Source organism: Lactuca saligna, chromosome 4 (genome assembly GCF_052625555.1).
Source record: "Lactuca saligna cultivar CGN05327 chromosome 4, ASM5262555v1, whole genome shotgun sequence".
NCBI lineage: Eukaryota > Viridiplantae > Streptophyta > Magnoliopsida > Asterales > Asteraceae > Lactuca > Lactuca saligna.
This window is the reverse complement of record NC_136420.1, coordinates 121968336-121992339: the sequence shown is the minus strand read 5'-3', so window position 1 is coordinate 121992339 and position 24004 is coordinate 121968336. Positions and strand designations below refer to the sequence as shown.

Genomic DNA, 24004 nt, shown 5'->3' with positions numbered 1-24004 from the left:
TCAAACCAAGGCTCTGATACCAACTTGTAACAACGTGAATTTTAAAAACAATTTTTCAATTTTCACATAACATATAACTCATTCAATATTCTCAAATCTCAATTTAACAAATTCCATCATGATAAAACATATCCCAAGATCATAAAATAAATCCTCTATCGGTGTGTACGGATCATGCCGGTGCCTTCTTGCGATCATCGCTAGTACCTGAAACACATAACACATAACACTGTAAGCATAAATGCTTAGTGAGTTCCCTGAAATACAACATACAATACATACGCCACTTAAGGCCATAGCTCTGTGGGATCTTTCGATCCATGTGTCTCAGGGGACTTCCATCCCAACTCTGATAGACCTTTCGGCTCTACTCGTATGACCTTCCGGTCCTCATCATCTTGATCTTCCGGTCCATACACTGTTGACCTTCCGGTCCATATCATGGTACTCAGAACATAGCATAGCACATACATATCACATAACAACACATATCACATACTCTGCATAGCATATAAGACCTTCCGGTCACACATAGTTACCACTCTAGGTAAAGTATAGTGAGAAGACTCACCTCTCATGATGTCTAGTAAACCTTTTGGCTTGATAACCTCGATCGAGCCTCCGCCACACATAAGGAAAACATCTGTCATTAATACTTTCTCTTGACCTCATCTCTATAGAATGGGTAGAAGACCATTCTACCCCTCCCTGACCTCTCTTGAATCAGTATGACCAAAACCCTAAGGTCAACTGAAGTCAACTCTAGTGAACGGTCAAACTTTGACCAGACTCGTCGAGTGCACTCAGGTGACTCAGTGAGTCCATGCTTGTCCTCTGAATCCTCCTAAGGTCTCACCAACTCGTCGAGTTAACCTTTCACTCGACAGGTTACCACATGTCACGAATCACGGGGGAATCCGACTCGACTCGTCGAGTCCTCTTATGGACTCGGTGAGTTTTCTCCATGGCCACACTCAAATGACATTCTGAGGTCAGATCTGTTTCCCCAACCTATAGATTTGACCTTCTAACAACCAATAGTCATGTAAAGGTCCAGAATTTATACACATGCAACACACATATAGCTCTATATGGTGAAATAACTCTAAAAATGGCATCCTAGATTCATAACTCCAATGGAACTGCATAAAGCTGGAAGATTGGGACTCTCTGAACCTCTTAAGGTCCATAACTAATACTTATTCCACATTGGGACCCCATATGCATCATATACTATCCAAGAAAGGGTAAAGAAAACCCTAGATTCAAGGATTCTTCACAAAACAGAAGAAAGGGGTCGAATTACTACCTCATAATGGAGATCCATGCTTGAATGTCTTAGTATGACATCCTCCTTTGGTCCTTCTAGCTAAATCCCTTTTCTTCCTTTGCAAAATCACACCAAAATACTTGATTTCATCATAAGAATTCTCCCTTGGCTCCAATGGCGGTTTAGGGTTTCTCACAGGAGATATGAGGCACATCTAAGGTCATAAGTTCCTTTAAATAGGCTCTAACCCCGGAACTTAGGGTTTTCTCTGCCCAGCACCTACTCGGCGAGTCCATACTTGGACTCATCGAGCCCTCTCATTAAATACCTGCAATCAACTCGACGTGACTCGGCGAGTCAGACTCTCGACTCGTCGAGTCCCTCCTAAATCCTCAAAAATTGAAACACAAACAAACATACCCGAAATCCTAGATGTTACACCGGAACCCCATGGCGATCAAAAATATCACGAACATACATATCGACTAACTTCTCGGCCGAAGAACTCTCCCGAATCGCTAAAAAGTGGCCACTCTTGGTCAATCGATCCACAATGACCCATATAGCATCATAACCCTTTACCGTCTTTGGTAACTTGGTGATAAAATCCATCGAAATCTGCTCTTATTTCCACATGGAAACCTCCAGAGGCTGCAGCTTGCCATGCGGTCTTTGATGCTCATCCATGACCATCCTGCAGGTCATGCATCTCTCAACATACCAAGCACCCTCTTCATACACGGCCACCAATAGCTCAATCTCAAATCACGATACATCTTGGTGGCCCCTATATGAATAGAAAAACGAGACTTATAAGCCTCCTCCAACATAATCTGTCTGATCTCACTAGAAACTGGAACCCAAACCCGACCACACCGGGTCAATAACCCTCGAATATCCATTAAAAATTTGTCAATCTCACCTCTGATCCTCTCTTGCTTCCAGTTCTCCTTCTGAACTCCCCCGGGCTGAGCCTCCCTGATGAGTTCCAAAAGTGGGGAATCCACTAATATCCTCAAGCACATCTCCATATTCAAAGATCTAGCCGATTTGCGGCTCAAAGCATTCGCCACCACATTCGCTTTAACCAGATGGTAAAGGATATCACAATCATAATCCTTGACTACGTTCGACCACCTGTGTTGCCTCATGTTCAGGTCCGTTTGATCCATAATATGACTTAAACTCTTATGATCTGTGTAGACGATATAATGGACCCCATATAGATAGTGCCTCCAAATCTTGAGTGCAAAACCCATCTCCCCCAAGTCCAAGTCATGAGTAGGATATCGTGACTCGTGTGGCTTTAGCTGCCACGAAGCATAAGCAATCACCTACACTCTCTGCATGAGGACTGCCCCCAAACCGGTGATGGATGCATCACAGAATACCACAAAACCCTCAACTCCCTTTAGGAGGGTCAATATTGGGGCCTCATATAACCTCTGCCGAAGAGTATCAAACGATGACTACTGCTCAGGGCCCCATCAGAAATCCGCCCCATTCCTCGTCATACGAGTGAGGGGTACCACAATCTTGGAGAAATCCTTAATGAATCTCTGATAGTACCTTGCCAAACACAAGAAACTCCTGATATTGGAAGGAGATTTCAAAACCTCCCACTGCATCACAGCCTCGATCTTGGTCGGATCGACCAAAATCTCATCCTGTTTAACGAGGTGTGCTAGGAACTGGACCTCTCGTAACCAAAACTTACACTTCGAGAACTTAGCATAAAGTCGTTCTCGCCTCAAAACCCCTAAAAACCCTCGAAGGTGCTCCTCATGCTGCTTTATGGTCTTGGAATACACCAAGATCATCAATAAATACAATGTCGGATCAATCGAGTATCAGCCTGGTGCATTGGTGAGCCCAAATGACATCACCACAAACTCGTAATGCCCATAACGAGTTCCCGAATTTTTTTTTTTATTTTTTTTTTTTTTTTTGGCTTTGTAAGGACACAATGTGAGTTTTTTTTGTCTAAAATGTCACTGAACCGACTATTATAGGTTGAAAGGGACTAAAAAGGCAGGTCGTGACTTAGTTTAGGGACCCATAAAATCCGACAAAGACTTTAAGGACTAAATGAATAAACCCTAGAAAGTTTGTAGGGAATTTATGTTGTTTTCCCAAATTAAAAAGATTAGACTTATAACGTTTTATAAACCAAGGGACCATTTGTATAACTTTATGTGTAAACTCTTTCAGACGCACGCGCGTCCATTGAGGCGAGTGAAACCGCAAGTACATAAACTTTTCTGCTTCCCAACAAACAACCTCCTCTCATTACAACGGTCGCCAATTCGTTCCCCCTCCCAAAAAAACTCCATCTCCATCTCCGATTCTCTCTCGTTGTTCTGCCATTTTTCTTCACTCACTTGTGTTTGACCCCCAAAGTAGCTAGGGTTTCTTTATTGCCAAGATCATTAAAACACACACACACATACATATGATGGAGATAATGTCGAGCTTCGATCACGATAATCGAAATCCAAGGGTTTTGATGCACAACGCACTCATTGTTCGACGCTTATCGTTTTCATATCACAAGCTTCCTAAACAGCTTCTCAAGTTATCTGTTCTGAAATTAGATGGTTCTTCCTTTGGTAAACTTTCGATTCTTCTGTTATTTCGTAATGTAATCTGTTTCACGCTCAATTTCGGTTGTTTAAGTTCCGATTTCTTTTTCTTTGACTATTTAGGCGTCGAGGTTTCTATGAATGCTACCGTAGCAGATCTTAAACTCGTATTAGAGGAGTTTTTTCGCTTCTTGCCTAAGGAGAAGAGATGCATTGTTTCCTGGTAAGATGCGTATAACTTCGTATTGAAGATCAATCGATGTTGTTACTTGTTACAGATTCATATTTTGGTGCAATTGGCATTAACACGCTATAACTTTTAACTTATAAAACAGTTTTTTCCTTGATTGCAATGAACTCGTATAAGCTTTTACGTTGAATTTCGTTCCCTTGACCACGAATCTTAGGTCAAACTGTAACTTTTTTCAACAATAAAGATCATTTTCTAAAAGTGATATATCAAACTAAACTGATTTCTTGAATGAGAAAGCAAAGGAAACATTTAGACTTGAAAATGTCAGGATCACCACATGTGAAGACTGATTTGGACTTCAATTATTTGTTGAATTCTACAATTGTTAAATAGCACCAGACTGTTCCTTTTGGTTTATCTGAAAAGTTAACTATTTATTAACATCTCAAGAAACTTCATGATATCAGGTCACATGTATGGGGGCATTTTTGTCTGTGCTATAAAGGCCAAAAGCTGTTGAATGATAAAGCATATATAAGAAGACTTGGAATCAAAGATGGTGATCAGGTTATCTATTATCTCATATCACATCCTTCAATTTAACATTCCCATGTTCTTATAAATAAACGTGCTCTAAATTTTTTGTCATTGATACATTCAGATTAAATTTGTACGACATGTTACAATCAACTATCGACCAACAAGACAACAAATGATCAAGAATCAAAGTGATGAGTTGAAACAACCTTCAATGTATGAATCAATCACTTCCCATTATATATTTCATATATTTGTTGCTTATTTTGTAACTAAAATGTTGTTTTTTAAATTTTCAGGTCAAGTGATGATGCCAGAAACTGTGATTCTATTGAAGAAGATGATGAAGGGGAGTCGGTGTTCATTCATGGCTCTAAAGTGGCAAATTTCTTGAAAGGTTGGTTTTCATACAGGAAATTTCGTAATAGTATTGTATGATGATGATCCAAATAGGTAGGTGAATTTTTTTTTTTTAGAATGTTGTAAATTTAGGAATTAAGATGGTGGATCACCTTTTTTTTTGGAATATAGTTTTAAAATCAACGATTTAAGAGTTAGTGTTGCGAGTTTATAACCAAATAACGATTTAATTACCTAATATTTAAATTGATTTTGGAAACGTGTTGTTCGAAATAGAAACATTTCTTTTATCATTTATGCACAATTTCATCTTTTTCTCTTCGAGTCAACTTTGGCAAAAAAAACACTTTTTATTAATAAGTTTAACATGAGAGACGAATTTTATGACTAGTTTTTAAAATATATGAATGTCTATCAAAAAAAAAAAAGTTGTTCATATCATAATGTTCACAACTTAAAAAATGCAAAATCAAAAAATTATACAACATTGTCGAGCACCAATCTAAATTTGTCATCATCAGTTGTAAAGAAGATTATCATCATTTAAATAGCTTGTATTTTTTCACGTCTATTTCGTTCAAGTCGAGCTATAAGCACAAATAGGAGTAAAAGCTTTTGACAATAAACACAAAAAGGTATCGAGTATCCAAGTAAACATGAAGCAACCAAGTAAAAGCAATGTTAATAAGAAACTATGATGAGGATTACTAAACAAATATGCAAACAAAACGATTGGTGTACACGCAAACAAGGCATGTTTAAGAAACATATTTAATATTGTATATGCTAATTAACGGTATGTTTGGGAGAAATAATTGTTAGCAAGAAGTTGTAATATTTATTTGTAAGAAAGTATTTTGCGAAAAGTAGTTGTAATCTTTTGAAATATGCAAAAATTATATTAAATATAAAAGTTCAAAGTTAAAAAATATATTAAATATATATATAATGGTTGCAGAAATCGTTAATCGGTGGACTCACAATTAAGGATTAATCGAAAACCATTAATTATTAAGAAAATTATTCAAAAATTTATAAATCTAACTTTAATCCTCCAAAATAAGCGAGAAGGTCCAACTTTGACCTGCATTGACCAAACCCGATTAGGTTCGATTAAGTTCGATTAGTTCCAATTAATTCCGATTTTCATTTGCATTGACCAAGCCCAATTATAGTAACCGATTAGTAATAAATATCATCGGTGGATGTCCGATTAGCGATTAATCCCTGATTAGACCGATTTCTGCAACATTGATATATATATATATATATATATATATATATATATATATATATATATATATATATATATATATATATATATATATGGTTAAGTTCATGTGAGACGACCTAATTTTGTGAGACCGTGAGACGTATTTTTTTATTTTTTTAGTTAATTCAAGTTCCGAAAATAATATTTAAAAAAAGAATTTTTGGATTTTTCTTTTTATTTTTCATTTTAAAATTATTTTTTACAAGATGTCAGTGTAATATTCTATTAGAATATTTCACGTATTTTTCAAAAAAATGGAATTTATTTTTATTTATTTTTTATTTTTACTTTTATTTTTTTTAATTTTTTTAGTTAATTCAAGTTCCGAAAATAATATTTAAAAAAAAGAATTTTTGGATTTTTCCATTTATTTTGCATTTTAAAATTATTTTTAGATTTGGTCTCACGGTCTCACAAAATTAAAACGGTCTCAAATGAACCTGAACCTATATATATATATATATATATATATATATATATATATATATATATATATATATATATATATACACCCTTAAGGTATATAAGTTTAGGTACCCAAACTCACAATACTACATCGTTTTGTATCATATAATACAATATAAGTGTCCAATGTTCTTATAATTTAACTTCTAAATTGATTTACTTCCATTATTTTTATAAATTACACATTTATCTTCCTCTTACTTAATTTTCATTTTCAACTACAATAAATGTAACAGACCGAAATTTCCATGTATTTATTATTGGTGCATTTTTTAGAATTGTGAGTGGACTCGGCGAGTTGGAGCTCGAACTCGCCGAGTAGGATCGCGATTTTGGACGCAGGTTCGCGTCTGGACTCGGCGAGTCCACGCTGTGTAATGAAACCCTAATTCCCAGGGTTTGAGACCTATTTAAAGGGCCTTATGGCCGTCATTTGTGCTCACCAATCCATAGAGAGAAACCCTAGAGTGCTTGAATGTTTTGAGAGAGAAAAGAAGCCATTCTTGACCTTTGTGGTGTTGTATAAGCAAGAAGAAGAAGATCCTAGCCAAGAGGAAGCAAAGGAGGTTGCTATACTGTGGATTTGAAGCTTAGATCATCGAACTTGAGGTATTATTTCAGCTTATCTTCTGTTTTATGAAGTATATTTGGATTTAGGGTTTCTTATGGCCTTTGTTCGGTTGATTTGACGCCCAAATAGTCCCTTTCTAGTGATGAGGATTTGGATCTGGATCCATAGAGGTCCAGAGAGCCTCACTCATCAAGCTTTATGAAGAGCAATGGAGGTTATGACATTGAGTTGTGGTATTTGTGGCTAAATCATCATATATGGTCATATAGATGTTGTATGTGCATCAAGATAGCAACTTTACGTGATAAATAAGCTTGGAAGGACTAGATCTATGAGTTAGTGGAACAGATCTGACCTTAGGAGGGAGTTTGAGTCGTTGCATGGCATGGACTCGCCGAGTCCGAAGAACAGACTCGACGAGTAGCATGAAGATTGCCCAGCACCGCTCAGAGAGTGGTCTTGTCGAGTTAAGGGATTAACTCAGTGAGTCAGGGAGAGTCAGAGTGGGTTGACAGGTGGACTGAGTCAAGCTGGGACTCGCCGAGTTGTTCTTGAGACTCGGCGAGTTGAGTCGTGGAGGCCCCACAACTCATGCCAGGTGGAACTCGTCGAGTTAGGAGAATACTCGACGTGTCAAGTGAGGATCCCAGGGAAATCAGTGTATGCGCCTAGACTCGCCGAGTCACTATAGTGCACTCGCTGAGTCCGGTCAAAGTTGACCGTTGACCATTGACCAGGGTCGACCTATGTTGACTTGTTAAGGGATAGTCAACCTTAGTTGGGAAAGTGTTAATTAGAGATGCATTGTGTTATAGGAGGACTATAGCTCGGGAGATCGAGCACTAGTGATTTCAGGTATTTACGAATTTACTAGACACGCGAGGTGAGTCTTCTCACTATACTTTACCTTGAGTAGGTAAATAGAGTTATGTGATACAGTGCTTGTATGCCATATTTATATGTTATATGTTGCACTGCATTATTCTTTGTGATTTATGTTGTGCATGTTTACAGAGTTAGAACCTGAGGGTTCACAGAGTTTGGGTGCACGGACCCACAGACTTATAGCCTCGAGTGGCTAATATGTGTTATATGTGGTATTTTGGGGAACTCACTAAGCTTTGTGCTTACAGTGTTTGGTGTTATTTGTTTCAGGTACTAGTGACGACCGTGGGAAGGCGCCGACATGATCTGTACACACGCATGGGATTTATGATTTCGAGTGTCACACCCCCGAACCAGACGGCGGAAACGTCTGAGGGCTGTCGTGACTCCATTGAATACCATTACAATGAATATACATGAAACGTAACATCATACATCACCAAGCATTGGAATAATACAACCGGTAGCGTTTACATTTAGTACATTGTTCCCTAACGTTAAATGCCCAGAAAGTAGATTGTTCGGTGCTAATTAAACAAGCAGCAAAACGTCACTGAGTACACTTATCCCTTCGTTTTATCTGTTACCTGAGAATACAAGTATTTTGAAAAACGTCAACATATGAAATGTTGGTGAGTTCATAAGTAATGTTTGAAATCCAATGTTTGTATTGTTTCGAAAACCACCAGAAAATCCGATATTTTCTGAAAATAGTATTGCGTAAAAAAAAGTGTGAAGATCCGTGAGTATGCTTGTTTGTTTTCTATAGATGTAAGCGTACGAGTTGTAAAATTCGGCATGTAATTCGTAAGTGTATTAGTTGAAAACCCTAGGAAAACCCGATGTTTTCCTATCACTTTGCTTTAATTAGTTTATGTGTTGTTGTTTCATTACATTAGAGGTATTCGTTGAGCTCCGGAGGCATTGCGTATACAGTGGGTTGTGAATTGTTGTAACGTACGTTAATGAAAACGTCCAGTTGACAACCATACTAGCGATCCCTTAGGCGTCGCTCGCACTTATTCACATAACTCAACCCTCCCGGACTTGTGTAGTCCCACGACCGAAGAGAAAAAGAGAAGGTGCGAAACCCTCGGTATTTCCCTACGTCGTTCAAGACCATTGCAATTGCGAAGGGCCCGAAGCCCAACCCGCAATCGTGAGTTCCGACTTTACTAGCAGCACCGAAGGACCCTTGGGGACCAGCAACACGTTTGCCATTGAAAGTCCTTTTACACGCGGTTAAGTCGTATTGGACCCAACTACATGTAAGCAAGTATCCTTTGGGCCTAAAGATCATGTCATCGGGCTAGCTAGGCTCAACAAGCATGATTTGCAACTTTTGGGCATAAGGAATGTACGTCGACGTATTGAGTAATTCCACGAGAGTATAGAGTTCCGAGAGTTCCATATGTGTATTGAGCGTTGTAGTGTTAGTAGTTTTGGATTTGTTATTGATTCGAGACCGAATCAATTCGTTTAACAACGATTTTTGGTATTGTTGTGTATTGTGTCGGTAGTCGCGGTGCCAATATTTGATCAAGTTGCGTGTATTGAATTAGCCTTGAACGTTTTCTGTTTTCAGCCCCTCATTGTTTGTAAAATTTACTTTTTCCACCCTCTAATTAAATAACTTTCCGGTTTGGTCCTTAAATCATTTTTCTTGACATTTTAACACCAAAAATTATTGAAATTAATATTTTTAAGCATATTTTTCATTGAAAACAGTTTAAGTCCCTAAAATTGCAGTTTTCTCGGTTATAACCCTTCTTTTTCGCAGTTTTTACAATTTTGGCCCCAATTGGAAAATTTTTGCAACTTTGGTCCTTTTTAAATTTGAAAAGCATTTTAAACCTTTGAAAAGTACTTGTAACACTAGTAGTCCACTGTTTTACAGAAAAACACAGTTTTGGCCCTCCAAAACAGAAAATTTCGCATAATGGGCCCTATTGGGCCGAAATTGTCATTTTTAGCCCATTAAGCTTGAAATTTATGTTTTTAATCCTCCAAAAGAGTACATTTTCAGAAAATACACTATGGAAACTGTTTTGACTCATCTCACCCATCAGATTTCGAAATATTTCATTTTGGACCCTTCAACTTTGTATTTTTAACATTTATGTCTAAAAAATGAGTTTTTTAGCCCAAAGTATGTATTATTAAGCCACTTAGCTATTTTTCTTGGTATACTTTGTATGTAGTAGTATGTTTTATGTTAGTATCATTTAACATAAAGTATATCTCGGTTTTTAGTGATTTATGACTAGATCCAACATCATAATCATACCAAACACACATATAAGCATAGAAATCATACATGTCATACACATAATGTTAGATCTACACCTTTGCTTGTATTCTCCCCCACAAAAACTTATAAAAACCGAAAATAAGGGGGTATGAAGCTCACCTTTGGATGTTGATTCGGTTTTTGAAGAAAGGATGGAAGAAAGCTTGGTGATTTTTGACCCTAGCACCCCTTGATGAAGTTTTCGAGTTTATGGAGTTTTCTAGGTTGCAAGATCACGATTTTTGCATGGATTAGGAAGAGATTTTGATAAAAAAAAGAATCTAAGTCTTAGATCCAAGCATAACCTTACCTTAGATGAAGAGTTTGTGGAAATATCCTCTTGAAAGCCTCCTAATTTTCGAGATTTTTTGAGTGGAGAGGAAGGATGTGTTCTTGAGTATTCTAGAGAGAATTTGTGAGATATTTGTGTATGTGTGTGTGTGTTTCGGCCGAGAATGAGTGAGAGAAGAAAGAAATAGACCATGAAGTGATGCATGCATGGAAGTATGGGACATGTTGCATGGAAATCCTTTGGTTAATTGTGAGGTGTCACTCACAAGGTCAACCCTTCCTCTTGGGCTTGTTTTGGGCCGAAAATATGGAAGGAAAAAGAGAAATTTGGGCTTTAATGCCCACAAGCCCATGTGTAAATTAAGTTGGATGAGTTTTAACCTAAAAGGAAATATAATATGATTTTTACACTTTGTTGGGCTAGTTTAGGTTAATCATGGATCAAAGCTTTTAATTCATTTCATTCTAGGCCCAATATGGCCCAAAATATTGAAATAAATAAATGTGGGTTCAATTAGAGCCCATTTAAGGGTTCTAAGCCCATGATAGTCAAATTGGAAGCTTATTGGTCCATTTTGGTCCAATAAGGAAGTCCTAGTCCAAAATGGACCTAGACAAGGACTTCTAGGGTTTCTAATTGGTTGTTGACTATTTGTAGCACTTGCATGATGTATTTGATTGAAGTTTTTGATGTCATTTAATAAGCATCACACATGCTTTTAAGTTTTTGGTTCAACATTTTTCTTGAGTTTAGTGATTACAAGACACAAAATTTCTAGTTGTGACATCATCCCCCCGTTAGAGGGAATTTCGTCCCGAAATTTTGTTTGAAAGCTAGGTTTGAGAATGCTAGAATAGGTGAGGGTACTTCTGCTTCATTTGGTCTTCGCGTTCCCACGTGAATTCTGGCCCATGCTTTGTGTTCCACCGTACTTTCACGATCGGGATGCGACTTTTCTTAGTACGCTTCACCTCCCTGTCCATGATTTCAATTGGTTCTTCAACGAACAGGAGATTCTCATTGATTTCAATCTCGTCAAGAGGAATGACGAGGGTTTCATCAGATAGGCACTTCTTCAGATTAGAGACATGAAACACGGGGTGTACACCGCTTAGCTCTGCGGGTAGTTGCAGTCTGTATGCTACCGGACCTATTCGGGCGAGGATTTCGAAAGGTCCAATGTACCGTGGGTTCAGTTTTCCCCGCTTCCCAAAACGAATCATTCAATTCCTAGGAGATTCCTTTAATAACATGCGATCCCCGACTTGCCATCCTAATGGCTTACGCCGCTTGTCAGCATAGCTCTTTTATCGGTCTCGCGATGCTTGAGGTCCAGCTTTGATTTGGATTATCCTCTCTGTTGTTTCGCTAGTGGTTTCTGGTCTCATGAGAGTACTACCGAGTGATATGCATTTATGACTATAAAGAGTTTCGAAACAAACAATCTTGATGCTCGTGCGATAATTGTTATTGTATGAGGGTTTAGTCAAGGGAAACTGGGTATTCCCTGACTTGTTGAATTCAAACACCCAGACTGATAGCATGAATTTGAGTGGTTGCGTGGTTTGTTTGCTTTGGCTATTGGTTTGAGAGTAGTAAACAACACTCATAGTTAGCTATGTTCCCATAGTCTTTTGAGATGACTGTCAAAGTCTTGAAGTAATCCCATTATCTCGATTCGAGATAGTAGATACCGATATTTCATGGAGTCTCACGATCTGTAGTAGCAGGAAATGGGCAGATTGGGTTAACCTATCGATGATCACCCGGATATCGTCGTGATATTCACCAGCTTTGATACTTTCAAGGCTGGTAGTAGGTGTTGACAATGTTTTGTTCTTGCTTCGAGGGTAGATGAGAATGTTATTGATGAAAATAATGAAAAGGCTAACTGGGAATGGTTGGAAAGACTTGGTTCGTAGGGTCCATGAATAGTGTGGGATTATTCGTTAGACTGAAGGGTCTCACAACGAATTTGAGATGGTCGTGACGAGTTCGGAAGGCAGTTTTTTTTTTTGAAATGTCGCCTTCTCGGACTCAGAGTTGATGATAACCGATTCTTAGATCTATTTTAAAGAAGTAACGAGCTCCTTGGAGCTTCGGAAGGATCTGTCTTCTAGAAAAACAAGACCGGAGCTCTCTAGGATGAGAAGCTTGGTCTAAGGAATCCTTTGCGCAACAATTCTACTCAGTTGACAGGATAACTTGTGAAATTTTGGCGGAAGTCAACCTATAGGGTGAATTGGCAATTGATGTGGTTCCCGATATGAGGTTGATTCGAAATTCGACCTGTCTCTCTGGGATATTCCCGAAAGTTCCTTGGGAAACACATTTGGAAAAATCACATGCTACTGGAATACCTTGTATGCCTACCTCTTCTTTGGTCTTGTCCACAACATGAGTGAGGAGAACGTAGTTCTTCTGGTGCAGGCACTTCTGCGCCTTAATGCACGAGATAGGAAGAAGATTGGCGCCAGGTTTATCACCATGGATTATTAGAGTTTTTGTGATTAGGAAGGTGAAGGCAAACGGTCTTCTCGCGACACATAGTATCAACACGGTGGGGGGCTTAACCCAACCATGACGATTATCACATTAAAACTCCTAATATTTACCGGCAAGAAATCTATTTGTAATGAATGGTTGTTTAGTGTTAAGGTGTACTCCGCATAAGTACCCTCGGTTAAATCAGTTTTCCCCATTGGCCATGTCCATTGAGAAGGCTTAGCTTAGTTTTTGGTGATGTTGTTTTAGTAAGTGTTTGAATATGTTACTAATCGAAACTTCACTCGGATTTACCATTGAATAAGAGGTAAGCGAAGGAGTCGTCAAGTGGGAACATAACAATAACAACCGTTGGGTCTTGGACTGCTTCCCCTTGACCCCAGGTCAGGACCATTTCTGATCTTTCTGCACCTTGATTGTTATCCTTGGGGCAACTACGCTAGAAGTGACCGGTTACTCCACACCCATAGTAGGTGTGAATGGTCTCATTATTGGTGTTGTTGTTAGGGTTGTTGCGATTTTTGTCGTTTTCATTTGGATGACGCTTCTGGCATGGATAAGTTCTACAGAATTTGGCGGGGTGATTCTTTCGGTTGCATTTGTCACAGTGCATCTCCCGGCAGGCTCCCCTATGATGGAATTTGCACTGGTTGCATTTTGGAAGGATTCCAACATATGGTCTCCTGGTTGTTGATGTAATAGGGGTCATGGTCTCATAAACAGCAACAACATGTTGCTTCCTTGAGAACCCTTGAGTGGGATGTCCCTTTCTCTTACTTCCAGACCTCAGCTTCCTGCTCTTAAGCTTGGGGTTTGGAGTTCCTTGATAGGTTGTCACTTGTTGGTTTCCATGTTCGTCCCTTTGGCTGGAGTTGTCAATGCTATTCCTGCCTCCATTGGGGTTGTTTGCATTGATTTGTGCCATAGCAGCGGTTACTGCCGCCGTTACAGCAGCTTGAAATGTAGCAGGGTCCATCTGCAGGAGCGGTGTCTCACGAGTGCGATTTTTATTCTTGCGAGATGGCATTTTCCTGCTGCTCGTTGATAATCTAGATTGTAAGTAATGATCGTCATTCCTGGTTGTACTCTATAATACTTTGCATCTTGTTGTATAGTTCTTACTGCTTCCATCAACATCCCCATGATATATTTATGGTAGTAGGTAATCACATATTTGGCACGATCGTCACGTCTATCCTTAGAGTATATAGGGTGTTTTGGTTTCGAGATCCTTAAGTCTCTAGTGGTCTCGAGGGTTCGCTTATGCATATAATTGAGTCTTTGCAGTTAAAATGAAATCAATATGGCACATGATTGTTTCAGGGGTAAGTACCATCTTAGTACACGAAAGAGAGTCATGTCGGATAGTAGGGGGGAACTAGAAAAGGCTGATCCTAATCGTGGCGGGAAGTGTCTGGTGGTGGTGTTGGTGAAGTGGATGCACCTTGGAGACGAGCTACTTGTTGCTCGGTATCTCGTAGGCGTACCTCCCAAACTAACTGTCTCGCTCGAGAGTCTCCATTCACTTCCCATGTTTGCCTTTCATCCCTCTTAATAGCAAGCCACATTCGTTTCGTTCGATTTGGGGTGTCCTGAGCTCGGTTATCAATACTTCAGGTGCGTCGGACCATGATTGGGCAAGCCTGGTCAGCGGGTCCTTTATGGCCGATGGTTGGAGAGACCTCGGTTCCTGCCCTTGTGTGGCCGTATCCCCTGCTGGTGACTCTATTTCCAAATTTCATATGCCCAAGGGGGCATGGGGCCACTGGGGCCCACACGATAAGTCGGTACTCTGGCTTTTCATGGATGGTTAATGACATCAGATTATGCATCCGAGTCATTATCATCTCTGCCCTTGGGCTCTTCCTCCTCGAGGTCCATTTATTGACTTGGCGGGTTCACCGGCGAGTTCTACTTCGTGTTCCTCCTGCGGTTCTTCCTCTGGATCGAGCCACCCTACTGTTCCTTGACTAGGGAGATGGGGTTTTCCTGACTAATGATACTTGTCTATAGCGTATTGCACGAAGGACTTGATGGGTTTTGAGCATTCTAACACTTCCTAAGTGTACATGCAACCCTAATAACCTTGGATCTATGTTTGTCTAATTGTCATGCAAAGTTGAATTCCAAGGTTATATTCCTATCTAGCATACATGGGGAACAATTTTAACATAAAGTATAGATAGAATAACTTACCTTGTTATTGTTTGTGTTCCTTGAAACCTTGTGAGCCTAGCACCCCAAGTGTGATGCCTCAAATGCTTCACACAACACCAAATGCTCTTGGAAGAACTTATGAGAGAACACACACTCTTCAAAATCGGCCAAGCCCTCTTATTTCTTAGTGTAGCCAATTTTGGGTGGAGAACATGTTACTTATATAGTGTTGACACATCTAGGGTTAAACCCTAATGTGTCATGACTCTTCGTTTCCATAACCCATGGGTTTGTAACTCCCATGGAGCATCCTATGGGTGGAACCCAACTTGATAGTCAATGGAGCCTTTTAGCCCACTATACAAGATATGGATGATTTACATAATCAACCCATATATTTAATTAGTTATCTTTTGATCACTTAATTAATTCTAAATTAATTCTTGATCAAACTAATCAAATAATATTATTAATATATTAGAACTTATAATATATTAATAATCTCCAAGTGTTATTTCTCTCATTTAGTCTATCCAATTGCATGGTGCCATGCAACCCAAATGGACCATGCCGGGTCCGGTCAAGTACATACCAGAAATAGTTATGGACTTAGACACCTTATCCAACAGTCTCCCACTTGGATAAGTCTAATAACTATTACTGCAAGTATGACTTCAGGAACCGATCGGCAATCGTAGCTCTTTTCAAGGTTTTTCGAAACTGAGAAGATGATGGTACGCCATTTAAGATAAGTGATCATATAATCCTCTGTTCTAGATATCAGTCGGACAAATACATGGAACAATGTCTTACTTATTGTCCAACAATTTGTTTCCCGATTTCCGATTTGTTTGACAAAGAACTTCATTGAACACATCAATTTAGTTCTGACCGGGCCCGGTACCTAGGTCAAAACAAAATCATCGAGGGGCCCAGATATCAGCTTCTAATCCAAGAAGGAACAGATAAACTTTGACTCATATGTTTGTTCTACTACTCATTGAATTATACACAAGAGCGCGATTTTATAACATCGAGTTACCAATGCGTTTTTCGTACAATCAATGCATAACCAACTTGTAAGTAACAAAGCATATCTCTAGGTTTAAAGACTTATATGATATTACCGTCTCACGATCACTCGAGATAGAATTCCATGAAGTGATTCCAGTGAGCGTGGGTTGAGTCCAATGCTCAGAACTTATGAGCACTCATGATTGTTGTAGCCTTGTCCCAGACCTCTACAACCAAACATGACAGTCTTGATTCATACCTACTTCCGACATATGACCGACTGTGGAGGTTTGAATAATATGTTATACCAAACAAAATTATTCTGGAAGTCAAAACATGCAAAAGAAATATAGTAAACGATCGACAAGAGATAGTAACACTTTACTCATAAATAAAACACTTTTATTCATCATCAAATGTCAATTACACTTTACAAATTTCGAGGTTATCTAACTACTAAATCTAATATCATCCTTCAGCCCTATGCTCCGAGCATGCTGGAGATGCTTAATCCGAGTCAGTCCCTTCGTGAGGGGATCTGCCAGATTCTCATCTGATGATACCCTCTTTGCCACGAGGAGTCCTTCTTCGATCCGATGTCTGATGAAATGGTATTTTCTGTCGATGTGTCTGGATCTCCCGTGATCCCTTGGTTCCTTGGCTAAGGCAACAGCACTTTCACTATCACAGAAAATTTCCATTGGCTCTTTAATAGCTGGTACAACTCCAAGGTCTCCAATGAAGTTCCTCAGCCATAAAGCCTCCTTTGCCGCTTCGCTAGCTGCAATATACTCTGATTCACAAGTAGAATCTGCCACTGTCTCTTGCTTGGAACTCTTCCAAGAAATTGCTCCTCCATTTAGGGTAAAGACCCAGCCCGACTGAGAGCGGAAGTTATCCCTATCAGTCTGGAAGCTAGCATCACTATACCCTACAACTCTCAAGTCATCACTCCCACCGAGGGTAAGGACCTAGTCCTTAGTCCTTCGTAGGTACTTGAGAATATTCTTTACCGCAGTCCAGTGTGCCTTACCAGGGTTCCCCTGAAACCTGCTAACCATGCTCAGGGCAAAAGCTACATCAGGTCGAGTACACGTCATAGCATACATGATCGATCCTACAGCCGAAGCATAAGGTACTCGACTCATTTGTGCTATCTCAGCCTCAGTGCTAGGGCTTTGTGTCTTACTCAGTTTGGCGTTACTCTGGATGGGCAACTCTCCTTTCTTGGAGTCTTGCATTCTGAATCTCTTCAGAACCTTCTCCAACTAGGTACTTTGACTAAGTCCAATTAGTCTTTTACTCCGATCTCTCAAGATCCTTATCCCCAAAATATAGGCAGCTTCACCAAGGTCCTTCATAGCGAAACACTTTCCAAGCCAGGACTTTACTTCCTGCAGGGTTGGAATGTCGTTTCCTATGAGTAGTATGTCATCCACATACAATACCAAGAAGCTAACTATACTCCCACTAGCCTTGACGTATACACAAGATTCATCTTCACTCCTAGAAAAGCCAAATTCCTTGACCTTTTCATCAAAGCAAAGATTCCATCTGCGAGGTGCTTGCTTTAATCCATAGATGGATTTCTCAAGCTTACACACTCTATTAGGGTACTTGTTGCTGACAAAACCCTCTGGCTGACTCATGTAAACATCTTCAGCCAGCTTCCCATTAAGGAAAGTGGTTTTGACATCCATTTGCCAAATTTCATAGTCATGAAATGCGGCTATGGCTAACAGAACCCGAATAGACTTAATCTTGAATACCGGAGAAAAGGTCTCATCATAATCCACTCCAGGAATTTGAGAGAAGCCCTTTGCAACCAGTCTAGCCTTATAAGTGTGTACTTTACCATCCATGTCGGTCTTCTTCTTGAAGACCCATTTGCACCCTACAGTCTTTCGACCTGGTACATTCTCAACCAAGTTCCAAACTTGATTGTCATACATGGATTGTATCTCGCTATCCATAGCCTCTTTCCATTTAGCAGACTCGGGGCCTGCCATGGCTTCCTCGTAGCTGTTAGGGTCATCTTGACTTACTAGTGTCTCATCACTAATAAGTGTCTCACCTTCTGCAGTAATATGGAATCCATAGTAATGCTCAGGTGCACTCCTAACTCTCGTGGAACGCCTCAGAGGTACAGATTCGTCAATTGGCTCAACAGGAGTTTCCTCCTCAGGTTGAGGGCTAGAGTTTGAAGTTCCTTCACCACTTGACTCTTGAATTTCTTCAAGATCAACTTGCCTCCCACTGTCTCCTTGGCTTATAAACTCTCTTTCTCGAAAGACTCCTCTTCTTGCTACAAAAACCACATTGCCACTAGGTCTGTAGAAGAGGTAACCAAAGGATTGCTGTGGGTAGCCGATGAAAATACACCTCTCGCTTCGGGGTTCGAGCTTATCATGAGTCTTGCGTCTCACGAAAGCCTCGCAACCCCAAATCTTGATGTGGTCTAGTTTAGGTACTTTACCAGTCCACATCTCGTGAGGAGTTTTGGCAACTTTCTTTGTAGGGACTAGATTAAGGATATGGGCGGCAGTCTCTAAGGCATACCCCCAGAATGAGATTGGTAGCGAAGCTCGACTCATCATGGAACGAACCATGTCCAACAAGGTTCGATTACGCCTCTCAGCCACACCATTCAACTGCGGTGTCCTGGGAGGTGTCAATTGTGAGACAATCCCACATTCCCTTAGATAGTCGAGGAACTCTGAACTAAGATACTCACCACCCCGATCGGATCGAAGCATCTTAATGTTCCTGCCCAATTGATTCTCGACTTCCTGTTTAAATTCCTTAAACTTCTCGAAAGTCTCTGACTTATGTTTGATTAAGTAGACATATCCATATCTACTGTAATCATCAGTAAAAGTCAAATAATAACGATTGGCATCCCTTGTGGCATGTTTGAATGGCCCATACACATCCGTGTGTATAAGGTCCAACAAACCTTCACCCCTTTCACACGAGCCTGTGAAGGGTGACTTTGTCATTTTTCCAAGTAAGCATGATTCGCAACTATCATTTGACTTTAGGTCAAACGACTCCAAGACTCCATCCTTTTGGAGTTGGCCTATGCGTTTCTTGCTTATATGTCCAAGACGACAATGCCATAATGATGCTTTATCCAAGTTATTATTATTAGTAGAATCAATACACAAAACATTATTTCCTAAGTTATCTACAACAGATACAGCTTCATACACACCAACACAAGGTAATGCTTTAAAATAAAGTACATTATTAAAGAAAGCATTAATCGAACCAACTTCATTATCAAACGAAAAGGTGAAACCTTGTTTGTACAATGCATGAAAGGAAATAATATTTCTTGCCATTTCTGGCGAATAACAACATTTATTCAAATCTATATTTAACCCACTACTTAGCGATAAAGTATAAACTCCAATCTTGGTGACAGGTGTAACTTTCCTATTCCCCATGATTAAGTTTATTCTTCCTTGCTCCACATTCTCACTTCTTCCTAGTCCCTGCAAGTCACAACAAATATGAATACCGCAACCAGTATCAAGGACCCAAGATTTCGAATGGGGTGAGTTATTAGAAATGATAGTGTAAATACCTGCATGGTTGGGTTTGACTTTCCCATCCTTCACATCCTGCTGGTACTTTGGGCAGTTCCGCTTCCAATGAGCTTTTTCATGGCAATAGAAGCATTCAGCCTCTTTTGGGTCAGAAGAAGGAGTAATGAAACCTTTCTTGGTTCCACTTGAAGAAGAGCCATCAAGGGTCCGAGCCTTGGTACCCTTCGAAGATCTCTTTCTCTTCCTCCCTCGAATTTGCCCGATTGCCAAGACCGGAGTTGAGTCTGGAGTAGGAGTGATAGCAACCGACTTCCCCTTAAGACCTGTTTCTGCGGTCTTGAGAAGTCCCTGAAGTTTGCTGAGGGTGACCTCTTCCTTGTTCATGTGATATGTCATGCGGAATTTATCATAGCACGATGGTAAGGAGTGCAAAATGATATCTATTGCAAGCTCCTGAGGGAAGTTCACATTGAGCTTCAGCAAACGATCCACATACCTTTGCATTTTCTGCATGTGGCTCGTGACGGACTCTCCGTCCTTCATCATGGTTGTTATCATGGAGCAGATGACTTCGTACCTCTCTTGTCGTGCACTTTGATGGTATCTTTCCATCAAATCTTGGTGCATTTCATAAGGGTAGAAATCTTCATAAGACTTTTGGAGTTCAGCTGTCATGGTGGCCAACATGATGCAAGCCACCTTGGTTGCATCTCTTTCATGAGTATGAAAGTCAGCGATCTCCTGTGGAGTTGCAGTGGACTCATCAGTTTCCTTAAGCTCCTTGTCAAGGACATATTCTTTATCCTCGTAGCGGGTAATCATCCTGATGTTTCTGATCCATTTATTGAAGTTGGATCCATCAAAGGTGACTTTCCCACACAAACTCATAAGAGTAAAGGAGCCATTAGGATTCGAGCCAGAAGCATTATTTGAAGACATCTGAAAGAGAAGAACAAGTTTAGTTTAGATTTAAGAGAGTCCTTAATAAAACACCCAAATGTAATATTAAGGCTAGGATCCAATCAGAATATAATATAACTTAGAAGAGGTATGCCGTAATCTAAGCTATACCATATTTGAAAGGTAGGTGAATGACGATTCACTAATTTCCACCACGAAAACCGAAATATTAGATATTTAGTTTTTATTGGTTTTAGAAATTCCTAGATTCTTTGAGATCCAATGAACTTTTCAAAGGCATGTTTCAATCTCGAGAGTGCCCTCCAAGTTTTGTGACTGGGATGCCGAGGATCACAAAACGAGGTGTGAAGTAACCATGCAAATCACTTGGTACCCTTAAAGTTTATCACTCAATCGATGTGCCGGTAAACCACACACGCTCCACCGATACTATAATAAACCTTAAGTCACCCTTTACCAACCTTGTTAAGTCCAAGTTAGTGTGCTGGTTAACCACACACGCTCCACCAACGACTTAGACAAAGTGTAAAGTGTAATTTCATGGATTAGCACCTTATTCACATTTTTCCTAAAGTAACTAAGATTGGGAATTTAATAAACATTTAGTTACTTTATTATATTCATCATACTTTGAATGAGAATTTATAAGTCCTTGTCTTACCCGTTCGGCTAACGACCCTCCACCAGTCAAGCAAGCGGTGGGTGAGAATATACACCCATTAAGTCACCATTTTATAGGCAACAACCTTATACCCACCTTATAGACCGGCTTCGTGAATGAGGCGTACTAGCGGTAAGACGACTTTATTCTTATACATATATATATAATTATTAAATCATCATAATATAAGTATAAGGGTTGAATTTTAACTTTTAAAATTCTAGGGGTTGGAACTTAAAGTTTTAACTTAACTTTACTTGTTCCAAAACTTGAGGGCAAGTTTTGTAACTTTCAAAACTTTTCATTTCTTGTAACTTATGAGTTTAATAGAGTAATAAAATGAAGACTCTTCATTTTTCTAACTCTTGTATTTGTTTTAATGGTTTTAACTCAAGTGTGACTCTTGGTTTTCCATAACTTAAGGATAAGTTATGGACTCCATTAAAACAACTTATGATCAAGAATTAATCTACCACATAGGTTACAAATAATTCCTATGATCATCTAAAACATCATAAGAACAAGAACATGAATATGAACATAATCAAAAATTACATTTAAAACTTTGTAATTTTGATAACTAGTTGTTGTAAATGAATTAGCAAAGACATTACACCACCAAAAACAAGTTTTCAATTACCAAAACAGTTTAGGGTAATGTTTCTAATTCATTTCCAGCAACTGAATCAAAATTCTGCACTCAGTCGACCCTACTCGCCGAGTGCATGAACTGACTCGCCGAGTTGGTTGAAGATACTCATGAACTCGACGAGTCCCCCCTATAGACTCGACGAGTCCATTCGCAGACAGCAAGATTTCCAATTCTGTTTTCAACTTTTAAGCACAAATAAGAGCAAACAAGCCTAGGCTCTGATACCACTGATGGGTTTTGAGCATTCTAACACTTCCTAAGTGTACATGCAACCCTAATAACCTTGGATCTATGTTTGTCTAATTGTCATGCAAAGTTGAATTCCAAGGTTATATTCCTATCTAGCATACATGGGGAACAATTTTAACATAAAGTATAGATAGAATAACTTACCTTGTTATTGTTTGTGTTCCTTGAAACCTTGTGAGCCTAGCACCCCAAGTGTGATGCCTCAAATGCTTCACACAACACCAAATGCTCTTGGAAGAACTTATGAGAGAACACACACTCTTCAAAATCGGCCAAGCCCTCTTATTTCTTAGTGTAGCCAATTTTGGGTGGAGAACATGTTAGTTATATAGTGTTGACACATCTAGGGTTAAACCCTAATGTGTCATGACTCTTCATTTCCATGACCCATGGGTTTGTAACTCCCATGGAGCATCCATGGAGCATCCTATGGGTGGAACCCAACTTGATAGTCCATGGAGCCTTTTAGCCCACTATACAAGATATGGATGATTTACATAATCAACCCATATATTTAATTAGTTATCTTTTGATCACTTAATTAATTCTAAATTAATTCTTGATCAAACTAATCAAATAATATTATTAATATATTAGAACTTATAATATATTAGTAATCTCCAAGTGTTATTTCTCTCATTTAGTCTATCCAATTGCATGGTGCCATGCAACCCAAATGGACCATGCCGGGTCGGGTCAAGTACATACCAGAAATAGTTATGGACTTAGACACCTTATCCAACAGGAGTATTAATACTAGAATCAAATAGCATACCAATTACTCCTATAATCCTACAACTATTGCATAGATTTAGTTGGGGTTCCCTTTTTGGAGATTAAGGGGTATGTTTTTAGATTCCCTAGCTATCACAATTTCTTCCAGACATGTGATGGTTGTACCTTGGAGGGAATGTAGTTGATCAGGCTACATCCGCTCCTTGATACAGCCAAGAACAGTCCTGGATTAACCGAGATACTAGCATTATCTTGTTTGGTTCGGTGTTAGGTTCTCGTTCCTAATACAAGCAAGGGTGTTTTATTGTTATGTTTTACTTGTTTTGTTCAAAGTTATGTTAGTCCCTCTTTTGGTTTATAGTTGCATATCAATGTATGGTTAGATATGCTAGTTCACTATAAACAAAGCTCTGATACCAACCTGTCACACCCCCGAACCAGACGGCGGAAACGTCCGAGGGCTGTCGTGACTCCATTGAATACCATCACAACGAATATACATGAAACGTAACATCATACATCACCAAGCATTGGAATAATACAACTGGTAGCGTTTACATTTAGTACATTGTTCCCTAACGTTACATGCCCAGAAAGTAGATTGTTTGGTGCTAATTAAACAAGAAGCAAAACGTCACTGAGTACACTTATCCCTTCGTTTTATATGTTACCTGAGAATACAAGTATTTTGAAAAACGTCAACATATGAAATGTTGGTGAGTTCATAAGTAATGTTTGAAATCCAATGTTTGTATTGTTTCGAAAACCACCAGAAAATCCGATATTTTCTGAAAATAGTATAGCGTAAAAAAAAGTGTGAAGATCCGTGAGTATGCTTGTT

General features: G+C 39.3%; 1 protein-coding gene across 1 annotated transcript; it reads left to right on the top strand.

Annotated features, from left to right (window-relative positions):
- Positions 1–3568: 3568 nt before the first annotated feature.
- On the top strand, positions 3569–5143 carry LOC145038783 (uncharacterized). The gene is made up of 5 exons (XM_078987033.1): positions 3569–3879; positions 3976–4075; positions 4513–4612; positions 4707–4798; positions 4882–5143. Exons 1-5 carry the CDS (start codon positions 3723–3725, stop codon positions 5018–5020), a joined length of 588 nt encoding a protein of 195 aa, XP_078843159.1. The 5' UTR covers positions 3569–3722; the 3' UTR covers positions 5021–5143.
- The last annotated feature ends 18861 nt before the right edge of the window (positions 5144–24004 follow it).